Source organism: Strix uralensis, chromosome 14 (assembly GCF_047716275.1).
Source record: "Strix uralensis isolate ZFMK-TIS-50842 chromosome 14, bStrUra1, whole genome shotgun sequence".
Classification (NCBI taxonomy): Eukaryota; Metazoa; Chordata; class Aves; order Strigiformes; family Strigidae; genus Strix; species Strix uralensis.
In genome coordinates, this window is record NC_133985.1 from 23,625,361 (window position 1) to 23,649,064 (window position 23,704).

The 23,704-nt window shown below is 48.1% G+C and overlaps 1 protein-coding gene across 1 annotated transcript; it reads right to left on the bottom strand.

Moving 5' to 3' along the window:
• Positions 1–326: 326 nt before the first annotated feature.
• On the bottom strand, positions 327–23,340 carry PRELID2 (PRELI domain containing 2). The gene is made up of 7 exons (XM_074883721.1): positions 23,266–23,340; positions 15,637–15,694; positions 13,070–13,143; positions 11,390–11,550; positions 6,801–6,906; positions 1,476–1,541; positions 327–1,022 (listed from the first exon to the last, which is right to left on the bottom strand). The coding sequence occupies exons 1-6, from the start codon at positions 23,338–23,340 to the stop codon at positions 1,497–1,499; spliced, it is 519 nt and encodes a 172-aa protein (XP_074739822.1). The 3' UTR covers positions 327–1,022; positions 1,476–1,496.
• Between the last annotated feature and the right edge of the window lie 364 nt (positions 23,341–23,704).

Sequence of the window (23,704 nt, forward strand, 5' to 3'; positions counted from 1 at the left end):
AGGACAGCTCAGACCATTACATACGGAAATACGCAGGACCACGGCACTGAGTCCACTGAGAGTTCACATCACATTTGAGAAAATAAAACACAACCCACCCTGAGAAACAGCAAGCCAATCATTTTGCTTTAGGGCAAATAACTGGGTCAAATCTCCACAAAGAACAAACACTGACTCCAGCGGGACCACCTGTGAAGTGTGGTATTACCCTACCTCAGCAACGGCTATCAAAGACGGTTTGTGCTTATCTAAATTTTAAATGAAAAGTTTAAAATAAAACTATCCTGATGCGGTGTGTGGAACAAAAGGAGGAGAAGAGTATGAGACACTCTTTGTCAGGAACTTTACTTGCACTGAATTCCCCTCCAGGTTTCTTCTTCTATTCAGAAGCAATACGAGAGAAATACTTTCTGAAAGAATTCAAACATATGCAAAACTTGTACTGAGGTGTGTCTTTACAGCTGAAAACAATCACGTTGGCAGGGGTACAACAACCAAGCATTTCCAACAGAGCGATTGGAACCGAAGTAACGAGCGGCTCAGCGGGGAACAGTAACCCCAGTCAGCTGCTGGAGCCGAGCGTCTGTCGGCTGAAGCCCCCGGCGCACAGAGCCAGCCAGTGCCGCGGTACGCCGGCACCTCCCTGGCAGCCACCAAGCCACAGTGTGACCAGGCAAGGATGTCTTCACGGCCACGAGGGCCAGTCTTGGTTTGCTGCTCTGTGTTCCCTCACCAAATTCTCAGTCTCTGGAGATTACAGCACCAATTCACGGGCGGATGCTGCTTCCAAGCTTACACTTGGTCCTCTGTGATTTTCAGGATCAACATCCCCGTAAGCAGTATGATTCCTTAGTCTTTTGTAAAACATTTGCAGTCTGTAGTCATCTTTTCTTCCAGCTGTGCATATTAAACTCTCTTTCCTCCATAAAACGGTACCAGTAAAGTTCAGGAAACAGCCATAGAATTCCAGTGGCAATAAAGATATGTGGTTCCAAGGAAACTCTACGCAAATACATTTTCTTCTGCAAAAGCACAGAAAATAGGTTTTAGAAGAACATTTATTAGGAAGTAATCAATAGCCATTTGCTCTTGTTCTGAAGCTAATTTAAGAGTTGACCAAATCTTCCCTCCACAGATAATCCCTGAAGATATTACTTTTGAGTAAAAATCCTTAGACAGAACCAATGTCTTACTTTACGAAGAGTATCACACTCGTGATGTATTAACAGAGAGGAAAGGATGAAATACAGGACACCAGAGCCATCTTAATCAACACACTATTCAGAAACTCTGGAACACTATTAAGTCTAACACTGCAGTAGATCATCATTTTTCTTGAAAATTCCTCAGAAGTTGCATGCTATTTATAATGGAAAAAACCCCATTTACTTGTAGAACTACAAGGAGCACAAGTGCAATAGGTATCAGAAACTCTGACCAATTTTTGCTTATCTATAGACAGATGTTGCACTTACAACTGCCCATTAAGCGCACGGTCACCCACACTGCTCCTGAAGAAGTGTCTCCATTATTTTAATACCCTGGAAAAGAGCACAAATAAATGCCAGTTTTACACACAACTTAAGGATTTCATACATTAGAAAGGGTACCCCACCACATACCAGTAAGGCCTTAAAAAAAGAAGAAATTGCACTTTACAGACCCGCACTACCTCGGCGCGGGCCCAGGCTGCTTAGGGGGACCCCGGAGAGGCCCCTCACAGCTCGCCAGCTCTTCAGAGCCAAGGCTGACAAAGCCAGGGCACTTGATCAGGTCACACATTTTATTAGAGTTCTGCCACTGCTTTGCTTGGACCAAGCCACTCCTCATCCCTGCACCTTGGTAGATCCCTCTTTAACATGGAAATACCACCACTCGTGTTCTTGGCAAGCACTTGGGTGTGCGAGGCTGGAAGCTCCCCATAAAGCCCCTGATTATTTCTATAACAAAGGAAAGCCATATCGAAATGAAGCAAAAAATGCCATCAGAGGACCATGGGGTGAACATCTCTTCTCCGGGACTGATCTGTGAAGGAAGGAGGAAGTACCAAACAATGAACTATTAATTAAAGCAAAATGTAGGTTGAATCCAGGGGTCCTGTTTGTCTGGGGGGTCACTGCAGACGAGCCCCAGGTACTGGCCAACCGGCAACGGCTGCTCAGGGCCAAACCCTGAACTACTTACAGCAGGGCCCCCCTCTGAAAAACATGGGGAAGCCTTCGCCCAAGTGCTCTTCCCACATCAGGGCTACAGACTGCTCCACAGCCAGACACTTCACTATTTTCAAATTAATAAGTTCAAGGTTCAGTACAAAGTGAGAGAGAAGCAGCTTCCTATTTAGTGAAAAGCAAAAACCACTCCCTCTAGGTAAGAAAATCCACAGCATCCCTCCCTCTCCCACCTCTTGGCTCTGTCTGTGTACTGAAATTGTAGTAATTTGCCAACCCCACCTCTAATGTTTGGACAGATCTTGTGGACTGAAGCAAGCTTGGAGCTTAGCTGTAACCTTTGTGGGGCTAAGGCTTACCCTACTGGGCTCTCTGTTTGTCAAGATAAAAGAAAAACAATTTCTCAGTGTGAGTCACTGTGAGAGGAGGTAAAAAAATACAATTAACTTTAATAAATAGGTCAAGAGAATTTCTTTTCACATCTCTACCAAAAAAATGGACAAGATATTTTATATCTATGAAAACCAGTTCATCTTCCATACCTATTCTGTGTAGAAGGCAATAAGCCGACTACCTTACTCTATCAGTCTAAATTGGACCTGCCACTGTTTACAGAATGAAGCACTAATTGACATAAGTGAAGACTCAGGGGTTTGCCTAGGGAATTTAAAAATGTTACTTATTGAATCAATTATGTTCACAGTGTGACAACTGCTTTTTCTTTTATTTCTCCTCATAGCACTGCAGACTTTTAAAGAAAATGGTGTTGAGGAAGAAAAGGGGAATGAGAGGGAACTCCATTAAATGAATAAAATACGAAAGGGCAGGTACAAGTCATTACCCAGTATCTTTTCAGCAAGGAACAACTAAATCAAAGCCTAATCAATATATTCCTTTCAACTAAAGTTCAAACACTTAAATCTCAGCCCCAGGAGATCAGGCTTAAAGGAGCTAAATTTACACTGCTTAGAGTGCAATGATGCACTTGAAATGCAGAACAAACATTGCCAACCCATTAAACTCTGCACCTCTACAGCCGCAGCTTAAAAGCTTCTCTGAGGGAGAAGCCACGGAACGGTTCTATTATTCAAAGGTGGAGGTGCTCTGCTGCTCTGAGACGCTCCCCTGCTGCAAGTGTCTACACACAGCCCTCACCGGCAGAACGCCCCGGAGGGACGCTCCAAGGGACGGAGCCCGTCGGATTCCCAGGTCAGGAGTGGCTTCGGGTGACTCCTCCTGCCAGCGCCACTTCGTCCCGGCAGCCCACACAGATCACATCTCTAACACACTCCACATCTTCACCAACCACTGTCAGCTTTAAATAAGAGGTTAAGCGACATACAGGAGAAGTATAAACGGCCTGTTCGAGTGCAATGAAGGCAAGGCATCTTGCAGCATGTACCTCATTTCCACTGCCACTACAAAAGCAGGGTAACATTTTAACAGACTAGCAGAAAATGTTATGCTGTCTCTGAGAAGAGCACCTAATACCTTTCTTTCTTTTTGTAACCATGACAAAATATTTTGCAGTTAAGTATTTGTTATTTGAGCTCAGCTCCATCACTTAACAAACACTACATCACAGCCTTTAATTTTTATCTCTGATATACTCAAGTCAAGCAAAAGGGATCTAAAAAAGACACCAAGAAGTGAAAATGACAGAAATGTTGCAACATTTAAGAGGCAACAGATAAAACATCTACCAACATAACCAAAGTTTCTTCCTACAAATGCTCCTTTATTGCGTGGCCTTAAAATCACTCATAACTTTGTCATCTGTACTGCTTCATGCTAGCAGGGATCATCATAACTTAGACACATAAAAACTAATTAGGCCACTTATACACAAATTTTAAAAACTTACTCGCACAGAGGCTGACTTGAGGGGCCACCACCACCCGCCCTGGGCTGGAAACCTCTCCCAGAGTTTGCCTCCAAACTGCGGAGCGCCCGTTGCCCTCCGAAGGGAGCCAGGCTCTCACCAACAGACCCAGCACGGGCTGTGCTGGCAGCTGGGATTTACCAGCGTATCTGCTGAGGCTTTGGAATTATTCAGGAGGAAAGTTTTATTGGCAGTAACATGGATGCACATCAGTCATTAATACCTTTTCTGAACAGGTTAGAAAAAAAAAAATCATAAATGCTGTAATTTCCACCCAAATGCATTAAGAATTCTACAAACAAAAGCAGGGCAGGAGAACTTTATCTCCTATATTTTCATTCAGAGCTGGAATAAAATATGAGAAATGTGACAATTATGAGGAGCCATAAAATGTCACTGTCATTCTGTTAGGCATTAAAAAACCCTACCCACAGAATAGGCTCATATCTGTTACAAAAATAACGATTTAAAAGATCAGCGCCTTTGGTGTCCATGAACAATTTCATCAGTAGAAACTTTTCCTTTACTTTCTGTAAAATAATTTAATATTGACTGTGTGAATACATGAGCTTTATTGTAGTCATTCACAAAATGTAATATTCATAGGGTATCTTCGCCTGCTCACCCCCTACTCCACTTCCTCTGCCCCCTCACACTGCTGCCTCCCACTATTTCCTTGCTCCCTTATCTCATCTGAGCCTCTCCAAACAGAACACTGGAGACGTGCACGGCTGCCAGGATCGAGGAGACAAAGCGGGGACCGTGGTTTGACCTCGCAAGTAACACCCTTCCATATTCCGAGCAATTACAGCAGGTGCAAGGGAAGCAATGGCCTTTGGGTCAGGCTGTGAGGAAGGATGCAGATCAGGTACTGGAAGATAAGTAAATGGAAGCCTGGAGAACGTTTATCAAGCACTGCCATTCATGCAACGTGTATTTTAAAACTTTAAATATCATCATTGTATTGTCATTTACTACATTTGGGTAAAACATGCCTCAAAACTGCCCTACAGCCAAGCCACCAATGGAGAAACGAAATGCATGGATACAGCTGCTGCCTCGGGAGACAGAGGTTTTGGAGGCAGGGGGAAACCAGGCAAGACTGTACGTTTATACCAGATCGGGTGCGCTTCTATTTTTCTTCTTCACAGATCTGCAGACATAGCCAAAATTGCTAAAGGATTTCTAATGCAGCACTGTAGAGATGCTGCGAGCTAGTTTGCTCTATCCGCTAGCTCCGCGCTGCCCTAAGCCAGCAAGCCGCATTTCGCTGCTCACGTCATTGCTTACACTAGCACAGCTGTCTGCTTCTGTCTTACTTTTTTCTTTCAAAGCCACAACAAAGAGATCTTATAGTTATCAGAATAAGCAAATGAATAAACAGCCATGATGTTGGAAATACATTTAAACCGACAGCTCTTGGGATAGAGGTTCCAAAACCAGCTTCTGAAGCAGAAGTGAGCGGCTGGGGCTGTCAGCCCCGTGCCAGCGGAGAGGAGAGTGCCCGAAGGGACGGCGGGTGCTGCCCGGGCTCCACGCTCCAACCCCCACCACCTTCAGCGTGAGAGAAGACAGGACACTGCTCAGGCCACTTCAAAACCAAACCAAACTCAAAACAAAAAAAACCTGCAACAGGATTAACCACTGGGTCCCCATGACTAATTAAAGAATGGTGTAAGGCATGATCTGAGCTGTGGACATCTAAGTTCATCTGAGAAACAGATTTCTCCATTAGATAATTAAAATATTATAAATAATGGTAAATATAGGTTCATCACAGTCTTGCAGTACATAAGATGCATGAGCCCAGCCATGGAAATGCCATGTTCTCAGGCCCATACATCTGCTTTCATTCATCTGAAACAAGATAGAAACTGGAAGGGGGGAAAAAGAACAAAAAAAAAAGGCAAAAAAACCCTCTTATTTTCTCATTAGAAAGGTGTAATTAAACATTCCTTCCTTCTCTTTCTTGCTCCTTTTTCAGCAGGTGTAAATTTTAAACAGTCTGCACAGCACAGCCTGAACCCCCAAATCTCTTCAAGGCACAAACTTTCAGAGAAGACAACTTCCACACAGCTTCATCTCCCCGTGAACGCTTCAGGAGACATGGCTGTTAAACCCAGTTTATCAATATGACATGACTCCCCGAAACGAAAGGCCTCTGCACGCTCCCTCCCTTGGGATGCTCTGCTGGATAGCTTTTATCCTCTTTCATAATTCTTACTGAAAGACACAACTGTTAAAGTACACAGAACTGCTACAGGGAGATTGACTGTGGCTATTGTAAATACATCAAGCTGCCAAAAAAAATTCTAACATTACTGGAGAAAAATGCGTGACATGATATAAATTCATGTTGACTACTTTTGACTATTTCAGTGTAAAGGTGCTATAGAACTGCAAATTATTATTACAGTATTAGCTGGTACAATGAGGCATTAGGAAGAAGAACTGTTTCAATGCCTGGGGGAAATCAGGAATAAGAATGAATTACAGAAACTGATACAGTCATACATGCCGTGGTTTAAAATGTATTTGAAATGAAACTATTACCATAATAAAACTAAATTAGTTTTTGTTCTGCTTATTCTCTGTAGACAAAAGAAAAGGTCAAATATTTTTTCAACAATTAAAAGATGTAAAGAATCCAGACTTAAAACAACAATTTAGTTTTAAACCCAGATGATCTGGTGATTTGAAAAAAAATAGAATATAATTCAGGGAAGAAATTCCAGCAATAAATGACTTACCTGCTTCACACCTTGTTTTAAAAATGATCGAGCAAAAGCTTCCAACACACAGTTGAGCAAACCTGCCCCCGTAACCGATATTCTGCCTTTCTGTGTGAAGTCTGTCCTAAGAAACAGGAACACAACAGTCTTATTCTTCTGTCTATTTAGTAAAAAGTGTAAACTCTATGTTAGAAAGCTAGTGTTTGATACCCGGGTAAGGGATTCATCTCTTACACATTCATATTTTGTATGACAATCTCAAAGGCAAACCTAACAAGGTGCAGGGGTAACGAGAGGTTTGCAGCGCGCACCTCCCGCGGTCAGCGCTCAGCGCCGCGGAAGGTCCGGCCGGGCTCAGCCCCAGGAAGGGCAGGCGCAGGCTGGGGAAGCCCAAGGAGCGGCCAGGCAGAGGGAGGCCTGGGGCGGACACAGCGGCCATCTCCAGAATCAGCAAAGCCAACGGCAGACACACTGAAAAACGCTTGTGTGATTTTAGCGTCCTCGGGCCACCGTCTCACCCTGGTCAGACAGCGGCAGTGGTGGCAGCGAGGAGAGGAGCCCCCTCCCACCCCTGCAGCATGCGCGGGAACCCGGCACTGCCGATGCCCTCGGCCGGCCACAACCATTTGTTATTTCTGTCAACACCATTCGGTGAGAAGACGAACGCATGGAGTTCACGTGGAGGAGCTGGAGAACACGAGAAGTTCCCCCCAACCACAGGATGGGTGTCAGCAGTAAAAACCCACCACTGAAATCAGGTGCTCTGGCTGGGATTTATTTATTCATTTTGGAGTTTCACCGTTGTAGGGGACAAAAAGGGGAGGCTCAAGGAAAATATTGATCTCTGATTGATTTCCGTAGCATGCAGCTGGCAATGTGGCATCATTACAACACAGTCACAGGGAGAAGTCTATTAATGAGATCCAACTACTAAATTATTGACTAGTTAAGTACAGCAAATTTGGTCTAATTGTTTTCATGATGGGAGTTTAATTAAAGTGTCTTTAGTATAAAAAGTCTCGCAATATTCTTGTTCAGATAGTGTCAGGGCGAGTTTCCAAAGCCTGCACGGCTTTCAAAACTAAATTAAAAGTTACATCTAATGCAAGGCTCTTCAAAAGAGGGAGCTTTTGTACAGGCGATGTTTTTAATTCCCATCTCCAGCTGACAAGCACTGCTCACGCATGACGTGCATCTCCAGATCGGGGAGACAGCCTCTCACCCCGCGCCCACCGCGCAGCCAGAGCCGGCCCTCCCTCGGGCTGTACGAAATGAGGGGAAGTGACGGGTAATAAACGGAATCCGAGGGCAACCGAGGGATACAAAATGGAAATGCAAAGAAACGCTCCTGGCGGGGAGAGGGAGAGCAGTCAAACCAAAACAGAAGGATGATGGCAAATGACACCAGAGACAACGTTCAAGCTCCACAGGGACTCTCCCCTGTGGAAAGACAGGTATAACCTGCCCAGACACACGGAAACTGGACAGTGCACAGCTCCAACATAAACACGGGCAGTTACAGGGGGGCTCTGCCACTGCCCTTCCCCTCGGGTTTGGCACTGGGCACTCACAACTCTTCCCATGGCCCTGCCCATCCACGCAGCTGCTGCCCAGCTCAGCGGGTGCCCAGCCAGCGCACGCCTGGCACACGCAGAGCACACTTCATGCACGCTCTGTGTTTCTAGGGCGACTGCGGTGCCCTAGAAACTGCCCCGAACCACAGACGTGCGCACGCCCGCAGAGGGGAGCGGCCGACAACACCCGGGCTGCTTTGATGAACTGGTGCCAGCAAACACCTGGGGCAGCGCCGGCAAACAAACACCCCGGACCCTCTGCAGGCAAACGCCACCCGGGTGTGGACCCACCCTGCCTGCAGCTCTGCCTGCAGCCAGGCCTTGCCCACAGGGACTGACCAGCCTTCTCTGGACTTCAGATATCAAGAGGAGATGCTTGTCTATAGCAGCAATGAAATCACGGAAACCAAATAAAAAGTGTCATGGAGGACTTCAGCCAGGGGGATAACACAGGTGCTTTCCAGCCTCTGAATACACAGATACACTTCATCATGCCTTTTTCAATGGTCTATCATTTATTTATAGTAATGTTTGTTTGCTACTAGATCTTTCCAGACACTTATATGCTCTGCTTGGAAGCACGCACAATAATCCACTTTGCAAGAATATGCAGCAGTTGGCATCGCTGTGTTCTCATTTATTTAGGACAAAATAACCACCCGACGTTAAGAGGAAGAACTACGCTGTGGTTAAATTGACTGTTGGGACTAAGCAAGCACCACTTCCACTGCCCCCGTTCCATTAGGAACATCAGGAGGGTTTCAGTCTCCCTTCCCTGACTTGCGGTTCTCTAGCTGAAAACAGTAAAGGCTGGAACTGCCAAGCTCAAATGGGTAAACTAATGCACATCGTCTGGAGGAGGTTCTGCTCAAGGCCTAAGCCACCGGTCCCTGCAGACGCTGCAGACGTTTGATTTTCTACAGCAGATCGGTCTATGGAGTAGCTGGGCTGAAGTCAGCAGAGTTACAGCTTCACCTGAGACGGCAGAAACACTCAGGATTCCCATCGGCACCATCCCACCCTGAGTGGCTGGGACCAGCTGCAGCTCTCCAGAGCAGCAGCCCCGACGCTGACCCCACTGGCCAGGGAAGGCCTGTGGCCACTGCCCCAACACCTCCCGAGCCCCAGGTCCCTCCCTGCTGGGTGCAGAGCCCCACGCACGCCTGGGAGCTGCGGGGAGAGGTGGAGGCAGCTGATCCAGACACAGGAAGCAGCGTTTTGTTCTCACTTACCAGCATCCCTAACGATGTCATCTTCAAGCTGATTAAACAAACAAACAAACACCCCGCTACAACACAGTGCCTGACTGAGGTGCAGAATTTTCTCATTCTCTTCACACTGTTGAAACCCGAAGAGTTTCAGGAGTTGCTGCTGAAATCTGCCCAGCAGCGCTCACTGGGGGAGGGAGACACATTTCTGTCTGTACTCATGTTACCATCCCTCTCCTAACATCGTTCTCTCTTTAGGGGCATAATGTACAATTTTCCCACGACTCAGGATCACCTGAGCCTCCTCATTGTGTGTTTTATTTCTCTCCAGTGCAATAGTACGCTGCTAATATTATGCCCTTTGCATAATTCCTTCACCTACTCACATGGAAATGTCACCGTACATTTACTACAGGCAGCTGAAATTTCACGCCTGTTTGGCCAGCAGCCTTTGTTTTAGATCCCATTACCCCCATAAGACTGCTGAGGAGGTGACAGCGGCATGACAGGCACACCCAGGTATCCTGCACGGCTGAGGCCAGCGGGGTCCTGCAGCCACGGACCCACACGGGCACCCACGGCACCCCCAGAGGCACCGGCACCCCCGCAGCATCGCCAGCCTGCGCCAGGGAACCTGCTGTGGCTGCAGTCACAGCCCAGCAGCCGCTACGCCTCGCCCTCCCGACCACCCTACGGTGAGCGTCGTGACACCAACCTCAGGCAACTCCCCTGCACAGCCTGCAGGAGCAGCACGCTGAGAACAGTGTCTTCCCTAAACTGGAACTGAAAAGCCTTGAAAAGGGGGCATGGGTGCGCGGCCGGCTGCAGTAATTAAGAGTTTCCACACCGACAGGCCCAACACCTACAGCTGCGACGCATCTCTTGAGGCGGAGGAAGCCTCAGAGAGTCCCAGCAAACTGCTGAAACAAAACAGTTTAAAGAGCCAGAGGAACGTGTCCTCAAACAGCAACGTCCCAGCACAGGGCTTTCAAAAACCCCCAAGCCACAAGGAATTTCATTTCGTCTGAAGTCTGTGGGTTTTTTCTTAAACATCCTTAGAGCTTTCCAAAGTCACATGGACCTTGCTGGACAACCCTGCCACGCTTCCCAAGGAACATCACAAGGCAAAAGTAATGACTAATCACAAGAGACACCAGAACAAAGTAAGAATTAATGGGATTGACATCAGCTGGAAATAAATCTTTCTTTAAAGATGTATCACATACCTGCTCATTTCAGTGCTACAGGAATTAGAAATTCCACTCTGAACCTGCCATAAATGTGCACAAAGACACTTCTAGGCTCCACGCTGCACAAACACAACGTGTGTGTCCTCCCGGGCACAGTCCCAGGGCAGCTCACACCTCTGGGACAAACACCAGACAAAGAAAATTGCTTGGGAACAAGTATGCCCCACGCCAATGGCTGGCAAGCAGGAGGGAGCTGATAATTTTTAAACCACTGTCCAAGCATCTGTTGGTAGACACGACAGCAAAACGAACGCTGTGGCTACGCCTGCTGTGCAGGAACAGCGGAGCAGCCTTCTATGACTGCAGAGCAGCACACAGAAATTAATTTCCAGCAATTATTTGTGCTCTGGCCAAAGAACCTAACCTCGTGTCTGAACAAGGCAGAGGAAAGCTACAGGACATCTACAGCTGCTGCTTCAAATGCATTCAAGACATACCAAAGGAATTATTATTCAGACCCCTTTCATTCCAAGCATTCAAAAAGCAACAGCAAACCCATTTTCAGGGCCACGGGGCTGCAGCAGCAGCCCTGAGCCGGCACAGGGGCACTGCTACACCCTGGGCCCAGCACTCACCAGTCCGGATTCTCCAGGCTCTCTCTGAAGACAGACTCCTCGCTCAGGGACGCGTACTGCGTCCACGTAAGACAGTGGGTTTTCATAACCATATATCTCTTCTGCATATTAAGCCAAGATTCCTCTTCCAAGTGGATGTCAGGCACTTTTAAGACACTGACCTGGGAAACAGAAGAATTACAGCTTTTTTTAAAACAAAAAAAGGGTAGAATCACTTCTCAGTGTTTTGAAAGGATTATTAGCCTCAGAGGATACGACTGAGGATTCAGGAGGAGGGCACATCAGCTGCGGTCAGCCCAGGTGAGAACACAACTCCCTCAGCAGCTACCAAAGGCCATGCAAGTGCTCCAAGCTTTAGGGAAGCAGCTCAGTCCCCAGCCGGACTTCCAAGACCACCACAGGCCAACTTACCTGCACTGCTTCGTGCTTCCTGCCTTGCTGCTGACGGGTCATTTATGACAACAAAGGATAAGAGAAGCCACCTCCAAGCAGTCACACGCAAGGCAGCCAAACCTGCCAGCTGAGCCACGAGGGCAGGAGAAGGGCTCGCAGCTCTGTCCGCTCCTGCCAGGTGCAGCGGCAGGCGCCCTTCCCCAGCCCCTTTCTCCCCGGAGGCCTCCTCCTCCTCCAATGGCCCACTTGCCAACACGAGTGACCTTGACCCAGCAAGCGTGGGCCAAAGAAGGGATGAAAAATCTCACCAGTGGTTTATTTACATTCTGCCTCTATAGGGCAACGATATGTTCCCCTTGGCAGGTGAGGCTTGGAGGAGACAAACACATGTTTAGAGGCAAAAACATACAGAGTGATCAGCACCAGGAAAAGAGTACGTGCGCATTTTTAAGCATGCAGGCTGTGAAATACTACAGCTATTTAATCGTGCATGAATGTAAATGTACTTTTCTGCATACAGACTATCTGCTGGAAGACGCTCTGCAAAAAAACAAATAATAAATTAAGGCTAATTCTCCTCCCGTAACAAACTGAAGAAAGGACTGTCACTAAAAGAGACACAGGAGAGACACTAAGGGACTGCACAAGCCAGGTCCTTACATTTTCTACAGCCTCATCTTACCTTCTTCACAGGGACTCTACGATACCGTATCTAACTTGCAACATGCTATAGGCACATTAAGTATTATTTTAATTCCCTCTGAATTCACTTAGAATGTTTTTGTGAGAGATTACAACCCAATGTGTTCAGGAGCCATGGACCAGACATGCAAAATACCTGAGCTCAGCTTAGAAATAATTACCCAGTCCTGAGATCCACAAGACTGGGCTTTTATAAAAATATCATCTACCACACAAAAGCTGTGAGCATTGACAGCAATGAGACTACTATACTGGGGTGCAGGGAATGGCTGTACTTTCACAGGGGCCCAGGTAACATTTTAAAACAGCTTTACTTTCTCCAGATACAAAAGCTAAAAGCCCATCCCTGTGTGTAAAACAACCGCCACCACCAGTTACCTCTTAGCGTGCTCAAGGCTACAATTTTGTCCATTCAAGTTAAATATAAAATTAGTTCCTAGAGAACTTTTTTCTCTGAACTTCTCTTTAAAAATAACTTTTCTAATTTAAAAAAAAAAATCATTAGGAAATGTGATCCTTTTAAACAGGATTAACCACAGTGAAGCATTAAGGTTTTACGACAACTAAATTTCTCTAAGTAGTTACCTTTCTTAAAATTTCAGGAATTACATTCCGGCACGTTGCAATTCTCCTTCGGTAAATAATCCCCGTAGACAAATCTGATGATAAAAGAAAATCAGAAGGGAAGAGTTACAGCAGCAAATGTTACCATTTTTTTAAATAAAAACAAAGTAGTTGGAAGACTTCACAGCAAATGTGCAAGCAGAAATGCTGGCAAATTAACAGAGCACTGGGGGGTTGGTTTTCATTTTGCCTTTTTTGAAGTATAACCCAGTATTTCTGCTGCTTTGCCAGACAGAGGGCTGTAAATAAGTCTGCTGCGGGCACTTCCTGCTCTGCCTCAGGAGGAGGGCATCTGCATCCATCACTGCAAGCCAGACCCCTTACCCGGCGGGTGGTACAAACACTGTGCTGGCATTTCTCCTGGTGCTCCCGGGCAGCAAAGCAGCGCAGGCAGTGCCAGCGCCAGGCTGCAGGGGTGCCCCAGGCCTCCCTCCCGCGGCCTGGGCAGGGCCTGGCAGGACCCACGGGAGAACCCTGCTCCCGCAGCACCGGGTGGACGATGACAGGGGTGGGACAAAAGCTCGGGCAACTCAGCCACCAGACCAACACACAGACTTAAGCTTTAGTTTACTTCCATCCCCTCCTCAATTTATATTCTCAGGCTCATTCTCGGGGAAAACACAGAGTGTGAGATTTACAGAACAGTCCTGTCTCATCACACATTTATTTTTGTATTGAGTTGGACCCAGTGACAAGGACAAAACTATCTATTAGGAAACAAATTACAGTTATTTAGTATCTCAAAAAAACGGTTGGCTTTTAGAATCACTTTGCCTTTTAATATTTAATGACCCAGATCAAGAACAGAACGCTACCGAACAAGAAGCCAACTGGCAGGCAGCCCAGGTTAAAGACTTCTCCAAGATAAAAGAGTACCTTCTCGAACAGTTGCATTTGGTGGGATCTGTGAAATGAAAACTTCATGGGCTTTGGTTTCCAGAGCTCTAACAAACACATCACATCAACAATATGAAGCATCTCCATGCAACATAGAGCAGAAAAGCATTCTCTGGCAAGAGTGGTTTACTGCATCTGAAGAAAACAGCAACAGCAGCACTAACGCTCAGCCTTCCTGAATCTCAGGGCAACCTTGCTTAGAAAGAGAGCATAAGCCTGGAATTAAGAGCCACCATTAAACCTGAGCTGCAAGACAGAAGACATCTCTAAATGTATGATAAAGAATTTAGGGACTAAAACTTGAGGTATTAAAGCATTTGGGACTAAAAATTTAAAGTCTAGAAGTTCCTATTTCATCCCAAATGAGTATTGGATCACAGTTCCCATAATAGGAAGAAAGATGGTTATTTCTGCACGAAGTCCTAAGGTCCTGGTTTCCCATGTGGTGGCATAACTGTTTAAAATGTGCTCCACACAGGCATGTGATGCTCGGGGGGCTGGAGCACCCCCCTGTGAGGACAGGCTGAGAGAGTTGGGGGGGTTCAGCTGGAGAAGAGAAGGCTCCGGGGAGACCTTAGAGCGGCCTCCCAGGACTGAAAGGGGCTACAGGAAAGGGGGGAGGGACTCTTGATCGGGGAGTGTAGGGATAGGATGAGGGGGAATGGATTTAAACTGAAAGAGGGGAGATTTAGATGAGATCTAAGGAAGAAATTCTTCCCTGTGAGGGTGGAGAGGCCCTGGCACAGGTTGCCCAGAGAAGCTGTGGCTGCCCCCCTCCCTGGAAGGGTTCAAGGCCAGGTTGGACGGGGCTTTGGGCAACCTGGGCTAGTGCAAGGTGTCCCTGCCCGGGGCAGGGGGGTGGGACTGGATGGGCTTTAAGGTCCCTTCCAAACCAAAGCAGTCTGTGATTCTACGTTACTTTAAGTGCCTAATTGCAAGCATTTCCAGCAAGCCCAGCAACAGGAAAACAAAAATCCACGTGGTACCGGAAGACTTGATCTGACAACTGCGCCCTGACCAGAGCAGATTTATTTTCCTGTCAATATGACTGGGAAACAGTAACATCTGATTTTCGCTATTTCAGGAATTCTGACTGATAAAGCAAGAGACTGAGGATCTGTGATCACTTTCTGTCAGCATCCTACAAGGCCACCACGCCAGTCTCTGATCCCTGAAACTACCCCCTCACGTGGGAAGTGAAACAGCAAGCGATCCCTCCAAAGGCAGGGATCATGAAAGCCAAGTAGTGGGACGCCTGCGGAGCGCCCGAGGCTCGATCCGCACAGCTCACGGTGCTTCCTTCCAGGGGCCTCACGCCTGATCTGTAGAGCACTGCAGATGGAAATCATCACAGAAGCACCAAGGAACCGTACAACAAAAGAACATACTACAGAGAAACCAGCCTCAGAATAAGCTGAAAATTCAAATACTTAATGAGGTTAAACACACGCTTTGGGGGGAGGGAGCGGGTGGTAATATTTTCTTCGTCTTGCTTACACAATGCCCAGCATGCAGGAATGCCAGGCATATCTGCAGTGCCCTGCTTCTACCGAAATACAACTATTACATAATTAATTTTAAAGGTTATGAAAAAATTTAATTAGCTCTGTAAGAAAAGTTAGGCAGCTTACCTGTTTTCTCTTCCACTGTTTCTACAGCCATGACGTGTTTCTCCATGGGACTGGGATACTGGGATAAAAATGCATAGGGTAAAGATTACCACTTCTCACATGGGTAAAAGAAAATTTCTAGCTGTCACTTGTCAAGTCAGAAGCAGTTTCACAGCTTCTCGCAACAGGTACGAACTGCCGGGTATTAACAGCCTGCAGTTTCCATTCAAGTTAGCTGAAAGGAAGAATTTAGTAAGATTATCTTAGTAAGATTAGAAAACAAACAGAAAACCCACTGCTATGAGAAAAATCACTTGGAGGAGAGACACTAGCTTTTGCTGCAGCCTACAGACTTCCACACACCCTCCACACCACAGAAAGGAAGACACGAGCTCCTGACCCACATCACAATTTTCACACGAGGGCTAAGCAGAGCTCTCAGCAGTGTGGCAGCTCCACGGGCCAGAGCCCCCCGTGCCGAACTCCGCAGAGAACAACAGCGTCCTGAGTTTCTGCAGCAAGCTCGCTTCTTGTCACTGCTGCTAAGCACCATCAGCCACACAACCTACTTCCTCACGCAAAAAGCTGGAGAGCACAGTGCAACATCCCCTGAATGCAGAGTCTGGTCCATAACACTGCACTGTCCTGCCAAAGCTGCCCGAGGAGTGTGGCAGCAGGACATCACTTCAGACTGCAGCGCGGGTCCACCCTGGCAAGAGGGCACGCTCTGCCGCTCTGGGGCTGGCCTGCAGCAAGGGTAAGGGATTGTCACTGCCTCTCCCTGCTCCGGGTAACCTCACTTTCCTTAGGCTGTACAGGCAAGTCATTTCAAGGCTGGAAGAAAGAGATTCTCCCTCCCAGACCCCCACTGAAAAGGAATTATGCCAAAATTGTTGCCTGTAAGGCAACATCCTGCGTAAGAAATGTATGCACAAGAACAGGACTTCGAAGGATGAACAGTCTATTTTGGAACTTACAAAACTCTTCTGGCTAGAAATCAGTCATAGAAGGCTACAAGGACCTTACTCTCCATTGCAAAAAGCAATCAACATTCACCTGAATAATGAACTGTAAATTATAAAGCACGAGATAATTTACTGAACTCAATACTCAAAAGTTACTGTAACTTCCATGCTAATACAAATGCCAGACTGAAGAAATACTGACCACCAGATTGACATTAAACAAAATACAAAGCTTTAGGAAAGGTGAGGAAATTGCATTTTAAGGCCAACTCAGTTCAGGTAATGCAATTATGGTATGCAGTAATAGGTGCTCCACAAGTCTGATATAAAAGAAATCTTGGGTTCTAAGCTAAAAAGGTCAACAACTCCAGAACAGACTGTTCTATAGTCCAGCTTTACTATTTGTTCTTATTGGAGAAGAAAAGTTGATTTTTAAAGTGCAAGGTTTTCAAGTCCTATTCTATACAGAAATTGGAGGCTTCTCCACAACGTGCTGCTTTGAAATGGCAGTAGTGGCATAATTACGTTATCAATGTAACTTACACTCTGTAAGGCCCAATCGTGTGAAACAAAGACCATTTACATAAATCTTTCACTAAATAGCAGGCTCTATTACCCCAGTATTTAAACAGAAATAGACTCAATTTCCTACACAGCATAGTAAAAGAAATAACATTGCAAATCTACGAGCAGATGTAATGGCTAAGGAGAGTCTAACAGCCACAAAAATAGCGTTTCCAGCCAGCCACAGCCTCCCTGCAAGGCTTCCATTCCCCAGGGACGCCAAAGCTAACAGCAGCAGAGAACAAAGAGATCTCAGCCTGGCTGTTATTTCAGCCCTGCAGTAACTCAACCCCCGAACCCTCCTTCCCAGCACCAGAGGCACAGGACTCCCATCCCTGTCCAAAGGGCTCCTGCTAGCCCAAGGGCTTCAGCCCTGCCCTGCGGTCTCCTTGCCCCGGAGAGCAAACACAAACTGCCCTGCGTCACCTCTCCTGCTGAGCACGGGCATGGGCAAGGCCCTGCCACCCCTTCCAAGGTGACACATGATGCTGGCTCCAGCTCCCTCACCCCCAGCAACTTGTGCTGGGCCACAGGACAGAGCAAGGACGTCCAAAACCTGGAACTGCCTGGGGAGAGGTGGCTACTACTGCGCTGCTACCCCACAGCCGTGGCCAAATGTCGTGGCTCCCACCATGACACGAAGGGCACGCCTGTGCCAGGAGAGAGGCCTCGGGATGCTGAGACCGGGATGGGCTGCCGAGGTGCTCCCGCCACGCGTCCCTGGGAGCTCTCAGGGCACAGCTCCCGTCCCCTCAGCCCGCGCTTTGCAAACCACCTCCGGAGAGGGTGCCCAGAGGACGGGCAGCAACTGCCTAGCAGAGTCCGGCAGGGGTGTGGAAGGGCAGCGTTCCTGCCTGCTGTCGGGGCGGCGGGACAGGCAGGCCAACGAGCCCCGGCCCGAGAGCCGCCAGGGCAGAACCGACATGCCCCGAGCGCCCAGCGCCGCTCCCGCCTCGCCGGCGGCACCTGGCGAGGAGCCGACGCCATCTTGTGGCCCGGCCTGCAAGCGCAGGGCACCCGCCTCGGGCGGGCCGCGGGGGGACAGCCCGGGCAGGGGGACACAGCCCAAAAAGAGGGGGGACACGACAGCCGAGGGGCTCTGCCTGTCCCCCGGCCAAGGCAGGCCTGAGCACGGCCCCTGTCCCGGCCTGTGCCGAGGGGTCCCACCAGGAGAGGCCCAACGCGACCTCCTCATTATTCTGGGAAAGCATGAGCGGAGGGGACCCCCGAGGCCCACCCACCTACCTGATACAGGAGCAAATCGCATCCCTCTCCTTGCTTAGGGGCCACCTTCACACCTGGCCTTCCTTAAACCCTTCCCAGAGCGCAGCCCACCCCTCTCCTACATGTCAGGCTGCACCTGGGGAAGGGCAACTCTGAACGCTGTAACCCAAAATGCTATACTTTTATGAAAAAGAAACAGCTATTCAGACGAAGGGCGCACATTTTTCTTTAAAAAATTAAATACTTCCAATGAGTTCCTGTAGTAAATTTCTTTCCAGATTGATTTGCTTATTTTACAGACATTTATCCTCCATCGCACCAAGAGGACCCCAAACAAATTGGCAACAGCAGAAGCCACGAAGCTGACTTTGCCTTTAAGCTATCCATAGCTTTGAAATTACTTTTTTCTACCCTGGCTGCTGGTCATGAGTGTTTCCTGAAGACGTCAGAGCCCGTTTTACAGACGCAGAGTGGCAAGCGCGGTACCAGCACGCAGCAGTTGGGAAGCACCGAGACTCGCGCCTCCAGAACCCCTCAGCACCCCAGCACGGGGGTACCCGGGCGGTTACGGGGTTCCCCCTTGTTGCACGCCTACCGGAATCAAAGCACTGCATTCTTCTCTTGCAAAAACCTGACAATTATTAGATAAAGAATTCCTGTACTCTCATTCGGTCTTCCTGCAAACGTATTGATTGCTATTTGTAGGAAACAACAAGCAGAACTGATTGCATTAGTTATTATTCTGAATCCAGGGAATTAAGACCCCCACACACCTCTCCTAACTAGAACATGTACGATCATTTATCAAAAGCAGCAGTTCCTAACCACAGCAATGTTTCTTAGAAGTTATTTGAGGGAAATAGCAGGCCTGGAAAAGCGGCACTGTGTTTAGCAGCAGAGAGAAATCACTGCAGGTTACACATAATGATTTGTACAAAAATGAAATATTTCAAAGCAATGAAGGGCTGGTTTTACATGCAAGATCAAATGAAGCCCACATAAATCAAAGTGACAGCTTCAAAGACTTGCAAAAAATAATAATATTTAAATTCATAAATATTCTGATTCTTTCTTTTTTAACAGCAAGGAAATGAAGCAGTGACACTGTAAAATCAGCTAAACCTTTCCAGATTACTCCACTTTGCTATTGGTTTGGAAGGGTGGTGGTTGTGAATAAACGTAAATTAACCCGAAGAAAAGTCCAGCAAACCCACTGCACAGATTACTTACTGTGATAAAGACTGATAAATACAAAAGCCTTTCACATACAGATACACTTATTTCACATATAAATCAATTTGTCATACTTGAACTAAATGTTTGATTTACAGTTCATGGGCTCACTTTAGAACAACACCTGCACTAACGTAACGGTCGCCCCAGCAGAAACCGCTCTCTGCCCTGGCAGGCTCAGCCCCTGGGCAGGGAGGGGGCAAGGCTCCCCTCGGCACCGCACCCACAGAGGTCTGAGAAGCCTCTGCAGCACAGCAGCTCCCAGTACATCCCAGCGACCCCCCAGTACCCCCTCGAGATCATGCTCTGCTGGTGCCTGCCCTCCCACACCAACTATGGAGGGGCTGTTTTCTCTAGAAACACATGGCAAAGGCAGAATATTTTCTAGCATATTTCTGAACCGACATACAAGAATATATACCCCCATATCTGTTGTAGCAGGCTGTCCATCTGATCACCACCTATTTCTTACTGACTCTACGTAATGAAAGCGGAGGACGCGTCTCTGCGGTAAGAGCACATTTCTAGAGAAGCCGCATGTAATTCTGCTGCAGAGCGCAGTGATGTTTTAAACCTGAGAGATGCACGAGAGGGAGGGGGGTCAAAAAAAAAAAAAAAAGAAAAAAAAGCCCACACTGACACCTTCCGCAGTCCGACTCCTGCACTCCATCCCCAGAGACCATAAATTGCAGCCAATACACAAAATGCCCCAGTCAGAAATCCCACGAACTGCCTCATGAGCCAGGAGATGTCTTGGCACAAACACGCCCTTGAAGAACCCCGACTGCTTTGGTCTCCTCTCAGAGCACGTCTGCTTGCACCTTCCCACCCTATTTTGCAACATAACAACATTCAAAGGTTCAACTCGCAGAGTCATAACAGAAATAACAAGAGCAGGAGCCCTGAAGTCAACTTTAACTACGGCATTTATGAGTAACTGTGGCAATTATTTTTTCAATCATATCAAATTCCTGGTTAAAAGCATGTGATGCACTTTGCTGCCACATACAAATGAGGATTATTTTAACCTTTCTGCTCTGTGCTTCTGGCTGTCATAATTAGCCTCACAATTCACCTCCAGCTGCCCTTCTCAAGTTATATAGAAGTATACTACAGAATAAAATTTCTATTTGCATTCCTACTCTGGTTCAAATCTTACACAATGAAAAGCACTGTTTCTCCTCTCACCTCTAATTGCCTAACACTCAAGAAAATCAGCGAAAGGTGGCCCTGACTTCTCATTCCAAGCTTGTTCAGATTTTTCCAATGAGTATTTCAGAGCATATCCACTGGTTAGCCATAGTGTGGCAGTCTAAACTACACGGTGAGCAAATCTGACTGCCCAAGGTTGCCAAAGATACAGCTCAGGATTTCTGCAGCTGGGCAAGAGAAAAAAATGTTTGCTTTTTTGCTCTTTTTTTTTTAAAAAAAAAAAAGAAAACCTTACATGCGTCTTTGCATGGTCCTATTCTAGGCCAAAAAAAGAACAGCTGTAGATGGTTAACAGAAGCAGAAGAGAAACAGAAAGATTCCAGACTAAGCATCTTTGCCTGTATTTGCTGTTCAAAGTTCTGGTGTTCTGGTTTGTGAGGAAAGAATTTCACATACATAACAGTTTGGTTTTCAGTACACGGCATAACACCACTACAGGGATCCAATTCCATTTTCTACCAAGCCATCGAACTCCAGAAAAAAAAAATAGGCAGTCAATTAAAACAGAACCACACCACCACATTCTTCTAGGGATTCATGTTCTCCTCAGCCATTTCCTCATGAGGTGGACACTGGCGACAAGAAGCTAACCCCGCTGAGATCGCATGCAGAAGCCTGGTGAGTTCAGCGAGGCCAATGCAGCTTTACAGGCTTTCAGCAAACAGGAAAAACTTGTTATTTCTCAGTAGAAGTGCACATACCGTCTTCCACTCCTACCCTAACCCATAAAACCAATCCAGTTTCCAAGGATCTGACCATTTTTAATAAAAGGTTGCTTAGCAAGGGGCATTCTCTGTCTCCCAGTGGGCAGCAGCAGGAGCAAGGCTGCACACCACAGGTCATCATGGCACCGCTGATGAAGGAGAGTTGTTGGGGCTGCCTCGGCTGCAAGCGAGCGCCCGGGGCACCCACATTCACCCGCAACAGCGTTCAGCCCGGTCCTGCTTCAGTCGCACAGCTGTCCGGGTGCCAGAGCTGGCCGGGCTCCTGGCAGGCAGGGACGCTCCCGGTTCCTCTCGGCACTGCCTCCAACAAAGCCAGACCTCCGCTAACAGGAGACAGAGAACTGGCAACTGGCTGAGACAAAAAAATCCTTCCTTGTGTTTTAAGTTGGTTGCATCAAGGATGAATTTAGCCCAAAGTCAACATTTGTTTAAACATCTTGTCCTGCTGAGAACATTCACAAACCCATGGGGGTTTGTGCCAAGGAAGTGCCCTGTGCTATACAGCTGCTCGGTTCTATACTCGGTGTTTAAACACATGCGGCCAAAACAAATATAATGGGGCCAGCTCTATTCTTCACCTTGGTGTTCATAAAAACTACTCACAGCTAGAGGGCAAAAGCCCAGCATCAGCCTGTAATAAAGATTAGAATTCATCCCTATTTCTGCGCTACAGTTCAAAGGAAAACACCAACAAAAAGGACAGTTTTGATGCACAGCTTGGAGCTTGGGTCTGAGAGACAACAGTGCTCAGAAGGAAAATTTAGCAGGGTGTTGTTTTGCTGGGAGCAGATGCAACACCGAAACGCTGTTTACCTGCCATTAACACAGCCTGCTGCCACGGCAAAACATTTTCATTTTAAAGCCTACTTAAAAGTCTAATGACTGTTGCACTGCTAGGCCAAAAGCCGTACTGCGCCAAGCAGCGACACAGGGCTTCGCATTCTGCAAGGACAGAAAACCAGAATTCATTTCCACTGATCTGATCTTTGTTTCAAACAGATCCCAGCCGCCACGGCAGAGCCGCTGGCAGGGCAGGTGCTGCCGTCGGGGCTGTGCACATCCCCTGTGCCACGGGGCAGCCACGCTGTCCTGCTGCCTCCATCGCGGCTCCCAGACCGGCGCACAGTGCCTCTGGAGCCGAGCCTGGGGCAGGATTTGGCCGCTTCGTTTCCCACTCAGGCACCACACTCTGCAGGCAGTGGCGAGGCTGTTTCTGGCCGAGCAGAATGGCACTGCCTGCCCTGTCGCCCGCTGGAAGCCACCGCAGGCAAGGCCGCGGGACCCAGCCCGAGCACCCCAGGGTGCCAGGCGGTGCGAGGGCGACCAGAGCCTTGTAAACCAGCACCTCGGGCACAGCAAGGCAAGTTTTCATCTAAGTGTGAAAAAAGCTCTGATAAAAGAGGGAAACAAAGCTTTCAGCTGCAGAAGGGCCCCGCAGACCCACAGGGCCCCAAAGCGGGACCCACACGAGGGCACGGTGAGCCCTGCCCGGGCCAGGCCGCCCCCACTCCGCCGCGCTCCCCACGTCGGTTTGGTCTCTCACGGACAAGATTTACGGTTTCCCACGCAGCCACCGCGCGAGCAGGACTGGAGGGAGGCTGCTGAAGAGAGACCCGGGGCAGAGCCGGCGGCTGCCGCACGAACTAGAAGGACGCGGAGCGGCCCCGGGGCGAGCAGGGCCCGCGGCCCGGCCCCGCCGTGAGGCGGTCCTGCCCCGGCCCGGTTACCTTTCGGAGGTAGCTGGCCACCACCTGCTCGAAGGGGTACCGGTACACGCGGTGCACCTCCACCGTCACCCCCATGGCGAGCTCCCGCCCGCGGACCGGCCCCGGGCTCCGGCCCGGCCCCGCTGTCGGCCCGCCCCGCCCCGCCACCATCTTGTGTGCGGCCGGCGGGAAACGGGCCCGGCGCTGACTGGTAGCATTGGCTAGTAGCCACGGCTAGTAACTGTGCTGGGAGCGCTGGCTACCGCACGTATGGGGACAGGTCCGAGGGCTGGAAGCTTGGCCAAACAAGACTTTGAAGCGTGGTCAAGTTGGCCTTGATTAGCAGTAAATTCATCAGAATAACCCTAGACAATAAGCAGAACGTCCTGGACCACCGAAGAGAATGTCTGGGATTGTGTTGAGGACGACTTGACAACCTGGCAAAGTGACTGTTTGATTA

Bases quoted from the DNA above. Each gene is read 5' to 3' on its own strand.
- PRELID2 (XM_074883721.1), bottom strand. From the start codon at position 23,340: ATGGGGGTGACGGTGGAGGTGCACCGCGTGTACCGGTACCCCTTCGAG. The intron at 15,695-23,265 runs GTAACCGGGCCG...TTTTTATCCCAG, and splicing joins TGGCCAGCTACCTCCGAAAG to TATCCCAGTCCCATGGAGAA. The intron at 6,907-11,389 runs GTGAGTGCTGGG...CCTGTTTCTTAG, and splicing joins AGCCTGGAGAATCCGGACTG to GACAGACTTCACACAGAAAG.